Source organism: Lycium ferocissimum, chromosome 7, assembly GCF_029784015.1.
Source record: "Lycium ferocissimum isolate CSIRO_LF1 chromosome 7, AGI_CSIRO_Lferr_CH_V1, whole genome shotgun sequence".
NCBI classification, from domain to species: Eukaryota; Viridiplantae; Streptophyta; class Magnoliopsida; order Solanales; family Solanaceae; genus Lycium; species Lycium ferocissimum.
Window position 1 is genome coordinate 21,606,148 of NC_081348.1, and position 8,585 is coordinate 21,614,732.

General features: G+C 35.2%; 1 protein-coding gene and 1 pseudogene across 1 annotated transcript; both read right to left on the reverse strand.

Moving 5' to 3' along the window:
- Positions 1–615: 615 nt before the first annotated feature.
- LOC132062017 (uncharacterized) lies at positions 616–3,508 on the reverse strand. The gene is made up of 8 exons (XM_059454675.1): positions 3,485–3,508; positions 3,198–3,377; positions 2,854–2,964; positions 2,514–2,667; positions 1,806–2,146; positions 1,555–1,656; positions 975–1,447; positions 616–886 (listed from the first exon to the last, which is right to left on the reverse strand). Exons 1-8 carry the CDS (start codon positions 3,506–3,508, stop codon positions 616–618), a joined length of 1,656 nt encoding a protein of 551 aa, XP_059310658.1.
- An 875-nt stretch (positions 3,509–4,383) lies between these two features.
- LOC132062019 (wax ester synthase/diacylglycerol acyltransferase 11-like) lies at positions 4,384–8,279 on the reverse strand (annotated as a pseudogene).
- Between the last annotated feature and the right edge of the window lie 306 nt (positions 8,280–8,585).

Here is an 8,585-nt window from a genome sequence, read left to right on the forward strand (position 1 = left end):
CATCGTCAACAAGTAAAGTGAATGTAGAAGAAGTATGGAATATCATTTTCTTCTCTATTCCTCTGTTCTATTTTTGATTATATCCTTTAATCTTCATTTTAAGCGGAGCTTGGATATGTCACCAACTTCAATTTTGTTATGGAAATTAAGGCAAGGTAGAAGAGATCTAAAACAAATAAGCGAAGAAGGAAAATGTTGGCGAGAATTTTGGATTTTGAAAGGTGAAGAAGAAATTAAGAGAGATAGTAAGGTACCAAAGTAATCAGGATTAAGACCAAATAGTCGTCGCTCATTTCAGCTACAAACATTCCCAACTGATGAAATAATAGTGTTTCCATTTGGCAAAAAGTGTATGATCACCCACGATACAAGCATTCAAAAATAACTTCAGAAAATAAAAAACGAAGAGCACGAAACTGAAAGAAAAAACAACCTGAATGATACTGTGTCAAAGATGTATCAATTACAAAACTCAGAGATTCAATTACCAAAACATAGATCCAGTCACCAACTACTATATTTCCATCAAACACTACAACCTAAAACTACTTGTTCACAAACCAGTCACCAATGTCTCATAACCAGCCAAAAAACAATAACTCCAAAAATCACAAACTAGTTTTTCACTTTTCGTTTAGGTCTTGGTAATTTTTCCCTCTCTGGTACAGGTTCCTTGCAAACTTTTGGCCCACCTAATTTTGCGGTAACAAATCCAGTAACTTCACTCTCACTAATAGCACCAGCATCCTGCTTTTGCCTTGCGTAATCCCACAGTAGGGCAGCATACCTACTACGGTGAAGATTATGATTGAAGGTGGCCTTTGGGATATTGAACATGCCATCACTGATATATTCAGCAAATGCACATACATAGACTCCACAATCACTGTAAAAAAATGATGATAGAAGTGTATCAAAACTATAAATAAGTGTTAAAAAAATGAAAAAAATCACATATCGTAGAATATAAATACATACTTTGATGAATGTAGGCTGGTTCATTGTTCCAATCTATGTCATCCCTTTTGCCATAAAATCCGATACTGTTGAAGAAGAGGGGTATCATCATTGCCAGTTTTTCAAGAATATTTGTAACCGCATTAGTGTGCACTTTACCCCCCGGGAGTGAATCATAGACATAAAGACACCTCTTTTTTATAGATAAAAGACTTAGCACCCAATGAAATTTCGTGCCTACATTAATCGGTATAATCACATAATCCACTTTATCCCAACTGATATTTGCAAGAATCTTATATCCACGGATTACTTGTGCCACATCATGTTCTGGAGTAATAATACTGGGGTCATAATTCTTTTGCTTAAACTGCTGGTGGATCAACTCAACCCACGACTTGAAAAAACAGTCAGTTGTTACATATCTTACTCCATTATTTGGCCCATACTTAGCCTTCTTCCTCAGGTAATACATAATGACATCAACATGCTGAAAACATGTCAAAACACAAAAAAACACAGCCATCAGCACCACATTGCATACATACCACACCACATAGAAATGAAAATGCCATGAAAAGATTGGAAACAACGTACCAAATCTCCCCAAGATATTCCAGTAGTCATCATATTGTAGAACCAATCCATTTTGTCAATTTTATCAACTCCCAGATTATAAGGATTCAATATCTTATTGCCCTTCACAGAGAACACTCCGTCATTGCAAAAAAAGACAGATGTGTTAGAATTGTAGAATAATAAATTCAAAGAACGTCAAATAATTGTTCAATAAACAACCTATGGTGTACAGACCTCTTCCCTCGTCTTTTAGACATTTTTTATTTCACCCAAGCCTCAAATTCGGCGATCAGTTCAATATCAATAGCAAAGCCAATGCAATTTGCGAATGGGTGTTTAATATGAAAGTATGTAGGCGCAATGTTTGTGCTGCTGCCAGTTGAACTAAAACCAGTGAATGGTGATTTACCATATGGTCCAGGTTTTCTGTTTCTTGCTTCTAGTTCAGGTGTAATGTCCATATGGTCTAGTTGAACACTTGTTTTGGTTTCAAGTTCTACAATTTGAGACTCGTTAAATGGAGGCAATTCAAGGTCATCTAGGGTAGGGGTCTTATTGGTAGAAATGCCCCAAAGATCAATGCCAGCAACAAACTCATCTAGAAGAAGATCTGTAGAATTTGATCATTTAAACTCATATTAAAAGCTCAACATTTGTAAAAATGTACAATTAATTATTACATATAGTAATTACCTTCAATATATGCGTCATCAACTTGCTCACCAACTTCATGTTTTTACATAAAGCAAGTAAGTTTTCGTTTTTTTTTTTTACACTTTTCATACAGTTATAATATGGGTTTCACACTAGAATAGTAATTACCTGAAATAAGAGCATCATCAGGACGCCTCTGTTTCACCATCTACAACTTGGTCACCAACTACATGTTTCCAATAAAAAAGTGCAAGTTTTCTTATTTTTATACATTTTTCATACATTAAGATGGGTTTCAAATGTGTCAAAAAAAAAAACTATACCTAAAATAGAAGCATTAATTCCATTCTTCAAAGTAGATGCATCTACTCCTATCGGACCAGATACTCGGTCACCTCCATCCTGCCCACCAACCGCAAAATCACTTGTTTTTTCAGCATCTACTCCTTTCTGACCGGAAATTCGGTCACCTCCATCCTGCCCACCAACCGCAAATCACCTATTTTTTCATCAAAATTAATCTCCTTGTTGCTTGTCTTTGGGTCTTCCATATTATCCTTAACACCTATGGAACCACGTTGTTTATTAAGATATGTATTAGCACACTTAGATAGAAAATGGATAATACAAAAGACATTAACTCAAAATTATGATAAAAATAACCTTAGCTTCCTCTGTTTCAGTTTGCTTGTCAAGCATGATTTTGATATCTTTAAGTAAATTCATAATCGACTTGTCCATGTAGGTCTTCATGTCATTAAACTGTGCACCAACCTAGGAAAAACAACGAAATTATGAATACAAACCTGAGGTAATCTATATACTACAATGAGAATAAAAAGCTTTAAAAACTATATTAAACTTGCCAACCTTTTTGTCTAATGATTGAAGATCTTTGCGGACCCGAAAGATGTAGAATAACATTAGTGAAATATTGTTAACCACAAAATTAAACCATTCCATAAGAAAAATGATGAATACAATTAGTCGTCAAAACACATGCTTACATTTGCAACTTCCTTTTTCAATGCTTGAAACCCAGAACCATGTACAGAGGGAGAGGGACCCGACTCTGTAGAAACCTGCGGTTCTACTACAACATCATCGACCACAGCCTCTTGTGGCAACGCAGAAAAGTTGATAGTTCTCTTTTCCTCATCCGTTGGGAGAATGTTGGTAAAAACCAGCTACCAACAAAAATACATGTAGAAGCTGACCAGTTAGCATTATAATAAAAGCGATTATGAAAATGTGTATTATCAATGTATGAAAAATAGTTAGCTTGTAGTATTACCGGATTGCTGTAGGTTTTGAACATCCTCGTTTTCAAATGGTTAAAGTAGACTGTATTCGAAGTGTTACATGATGCGTCAAAAGATTATACTTTTCATGACAAAAAAAAAATTCTTCCTCTAGATATATCATTAAATAGCATGTTCGCCAAGTATTTGCGAAATTAAAAATATTTTTTTAATGAAATACTTATTCTAGAGCGTTAAAGTATTTACCCCATTTGTCAGTCCTAAAGAGAAAATTGGCTGTCATGGGCACCCAGTTCTTGTGGGTGACGTCATATAAGTAGTACTTATTATTTAGTTTAAATAGCTACTGATACTAGTTTCAAGTTGTTGCTTTCCTTTTTCTTTATTGTCGGTTTTATGTTCCATAAGCATAGTGTTTGGGTTAGTTTCTACTTGCAAAATTTCATTAATTTGGTTGACGAAAACCGATGACTATTATTTGATATGACACACAAGCCAAATTTTAGAGTAAGTACGGAATTCATGGCCTACAAGTAAAAAAAAAAAAAGCCCTGTATCTCTGTGTGTTCTTTTATAATCTATAAATTAGTGATTTTGTTTAGATATTTACATATCATACCCCTAATTTAAATTTGAAATTTGAGGCATTGATGATCAACTTCCAAAAAGCTAGTATATAAATAAGATGACTATTCTATCAATAGATGAAATCATGATACCCCATCTAAAGCTTATCAAGGATATTGTGGTAGAAAGAGGCCTTGGCCAGGAATAGAAAATGTTTGACAGCATACAAGGTATGTTTGGTTTGCTCTTTTAGTTTTAATATTATAGCTCAATAGTTGCACTTTTTTTCTTAGTAGGAAGTACTTATCTTATTGTTGACAATAATAAAATATAAATAAGGATATACAATAATGCTACTTGATAATGATACAACAATATTATAGAATCAAATATAATATTTGCAATACGCTGTACATATCATAAATGTACTCGTTAATCATCACACAAAGACCAAATTTCAAGTCCTATATATTAAGGAGCTTTCAAATGTGTAGTTAATGAGCTAGTCAACTTTGGCTCTCAATTTTGCGAGGGCAGCCTCTTTTATAAGCATGAATGAATTCACAAAATCATCGCCAAGGTTGTCTGGATCTGGAATTATTCCTTCACGAACTGCTATAGCAAATGTTAACTTCTTGGCATAACTACATGCATGAACCATTAGCCCCTACAATATGCATTTGTATTTAGTGATTGTGATCTAAGTAGTTTGTTTTTCTTTTCAAACACAAAATTACGTATATAGGAAGATTCATATAATTGATTTAAACTAATTTGCAACACATGGATAATTAATTGATCGGTTGATTAAAGAAACTTACTGTGGGATTTCCATAACATGTTGGGGCAAGGAATGCCAATGGATGGCCCGCGCAAGAAACTTCTTCAAGCGGACCGGCTACGTTTGAAAAGGCTAGTGTTGTTTGGGATGGAACTTTTTGAGCAAGTTCTGTCGCACCCTAAGCCCCATGCCAATGCAAATCAAAAAATTAGGTTTGGGTTCTAACGACAACTAAAAGGAAAGAAAAAGAATCAAAATTCAGAATGTTTCTTGATAATTTTAAGGTGTAAAATGAAAAAATGGAATACCTTAAAGCCAAAGAATTTGAGGAAAAGCTGTAAAAAGTAAAAGGTGCATTGAGACTCAAGAGAACGCTCTTCCGGTCCATTGATATCTTAGCTTTGTGAATATAAGTGAGAGGATTCTCTAATTGGGCAATAGTTAAGGGAATTATGATAAAGCCAAAACAATTTCCTTGTATCACAATGGCATTCTTCTCAACCATTTCGATTACGACATCATATATAGTCATGTGAATTTAATCAATTAGGCATATATGACCCGATAATTTTAGATTGCAATAACATAATTATATATGAATCTTTAAGCAAAATATATATTTCTACATCAATCTTATAAACTTAATATATTAGCAATCTTGGATGCTGGATTTTCAATTTTAACGTGTAAATGAAGAAATACTTACTTGAACTCCTAAAGCTGGTCTCAGATTTATTAGAACAGTGGCTCTGCATCTCATTCGTTCTAGCGAAAACTTCCTCTTCCCTCCAACTTCTTGTTAAGAAGAAACAAATTATTAAAAAATTGATTAGCATGGTTGAGAGCATTTTAATCCCCGCCCCTGCTAAAACAAACCGGGGATTATTACTCCACTTATTAGAATATCCTCACCCCCCCCCCCCCTCCTCTTCCCCAAAAAAAAAAACCTTTACGTCGTTGTAACATACAGCCACGAATTAAATATATCAATTTCAACCTAAATTCCTTTTCTGATTTATAGGAGTACTTATTTTCAATGTTTTTTTAATATGTACTTATTTTCACGGTTAATGTTTGTGATGAAATACCTATTGCTTGAAGAGATTAAATTCTAACAATTAGTATACATTGAAATTGAGGGGATTAAATTACCGTGTCTTCTTTGGATATAACGAGACAAGGCTGCTTGAGTTATCCCCAGTATAACGTCGTTAACCGTCTAAAATTTACGAGAGAAAGAAGCGAAAAAAGGGAAAGACGCGTCAGAGACAAATAATTAAAGCCAAAACCGTGAAACAAAGTTCAAATTAATTAATTAGCAAAAACTGCTAGACTACATATTACAGTTCAATCTTGGATTTAAGGTTTATACATATACTTACAGCGTTTGTCGCATTCTTTATAAATTTAATGTCATCCAAACTAACAGTCCGATGGATAAATATCTGTCGAGTTGACGACTTATCAAAACCTCGTGCAACTGTAAATGGTGATTGAGAATCCTTCAAGAATAGAGCAGTCGCTATAAACAACAAAACATCAACAACTATATTGAACAAAAGCTTGATGAACAACCAAAGCTTCACAAGATACTGCCATATCAAATACCGAATACTTTTTTTATTGCTTATTGATAAATTCGATTTGTCCTTCGAAGAAGAAGAAGAAGAAACTAGGAGTGTGGGCAAGGAAGTAGGATCTGAACTTTTCCGAAAACAAGAGAGTAAGAGGGATATGAGGGCGATTCCATCCCCAAGAGAATGGTGAAAACGGTAAATAGAAGTTGCCTCCGCATGTGAGGTTTTCACGTTAAGGATGTGAAGATCCCATAGAGGCTTCGACATGTCAATAGTGGTCGTGCTTAGATTTGATATATAATCTTCAACCAACTTGTCGGTATCCATATTATCATCCGCAATTTGGGGCACTATGATATGATCATCCATGTTCACTGTTGTGGGAACCCATCTCATTTTCCTGCTGTCATCACTCTCATCCATAACCTGTACGTAACATATTTAAAATTTAGATTTTATGCACTAAGCCAGTAATCTTGTAGTGGTTTTAGTTTTTCACACTACAGGGCTAATTATATTTAGAAAAATAAATGCAAGATTAAATTACATCGATATAATTTACGTTGTTGGGAGTAATATATAAATTAAAGTGAATTAAGCGCCAACTTAAACTACATTAGAATAGCTAGCTGTCTAGAACAACCTAGTACGCTAGTGATCAGGTGATTTCATGATTACTTAATGATTTTTTCCGGGAGAGCAAACTTTTATCATTTCAAATTAAATTATGCCTAACCAAGATAAAACAACACACCGATCGATCGAATTTTTTCACTTTGTACCTCACATAATTTGTCAGTTGTGTGAATCTATTTTTCCCACAAATTAGCGGATTAAAAATCTGTGGACACCAAAAGTACGGTAAGATTTGGGTCAACTAATTTATGTGAAACAAAAAGAAACTTCACGCAACTTGCATCGTCCAGTTGCTATTGAGGGATGCACGATTCTTAAGAAAGAAACAATAAAAAGATTAAATAAAACCTTAGTTTGGAACTGTATAGTATTAATCTTGTTGGTTGTGCGAACAAAGTATCACATTGGTAGCTGAAAAGAAAAAGGAGCTACTTTTATAAGGTGTTGGATACTCTTAAGTCTTAATGATGTGAGGCCTTTTGAGGAAAACCGTGCGGGCTTGGCCTAAAGCGGATAATATCACATCATGTTAAGAGTACTTTGCGCCGTTTTAGTCTAACAACTGGTATCAGAGCCAATGGTTGGCGGGACGAGTATGAAGATGGGGGAGTGTGGCGTGGGCCCGGCTTAGTACCATTGCCGGTCCATGGGCCAGTTTATGACGACCTTTACCCGTAGCTTTGAAGACACATACACAGCTTTTGGGTCGGTGACCGTAAACACTCTGACAATGTGGGTGGCACACAGATATGTTGAATCTCTAACCCGTGAATATTGGTAATGAGCCATGTGAAAGTTGGTTCGAGGGGGAGATTGTTGAGTGTGCGAGCAAAGTACCACATTGGTAGCTGAAAAGAAAAATGAGCTACTTATAAGGTGTTGGATACTCTTAACGATGTGAGGCCTTTTGGCGAAAACTGAGCGGGCTTCGCCCAAAGCGGACAATATCTCATCATGTTAAGAGTATCTTTGGGCCGTTTTAGCCCAACAAATCTGTCATGCAAGATTATGCTTAGTTAGACAAATATAGTTTGATGCTTCTTTGTTAAGTACCTGCAAACTGGAAAAGCGTGGGTGTCTAAGCAACTTGCGTTGTAATTCAGCTTTCATGGTGTCAACCTCAATTGGTACTTTCCAACCCATGATCGCTACAATGTGAATATTGTAATTAGGTTCATGGAACATTCGAGAAGCTGGACTTAATAATGCTTCTTCTTCTTCTTCTCCATCTTCTTGCTTTGATGTTCGCAGTGGCGGATCCAGGATTTTTATTCAGGGTGTTCGGAAAAAAGAAGAAGCTAAATATACACTGTAATTTTTTGCCGAGGGTGTTCAAAAGTTAATAGATGCACATAAAAATAGAAAATTTACCCTATATATACACTGTAATTTTTTGCCGAGGGTGTTCGGGTGAACACCCTGGACAACACCTGCATCCGCCCCTGGATGTTCGTATAGGTTTGAGAACCATCTTGTTTCCACTGCAGTACTCCATATCTTAGAACAAAAAATAATTGGTCAGGATAATTTTTATAACAACGAAGCAAATATTGCTGATAATTTAAATTAAAG

Bases quoted from the DNA above. Each gene is read 5' to 3' on its own strand.
- LOC132062017 (XM_059454675.1), bottom strand. From the start codon at position 3,508: ATGTTCAAAACCTACAGCAATCCG. The intron at 1,448-1,554 runs GTACGTTGTTTC...ACATGTTTTCAG, and splicing joins GAATATCTTGGGGAGATTTG to CATGTTGATGTCATTATGTA. The intron at 887-974 runs GTATTTATATTC...ATTTTTTTACAG, and splicing joins GCCTACATTCATCAAAGTAT to TGATTGTGGAGTCTATGTAT.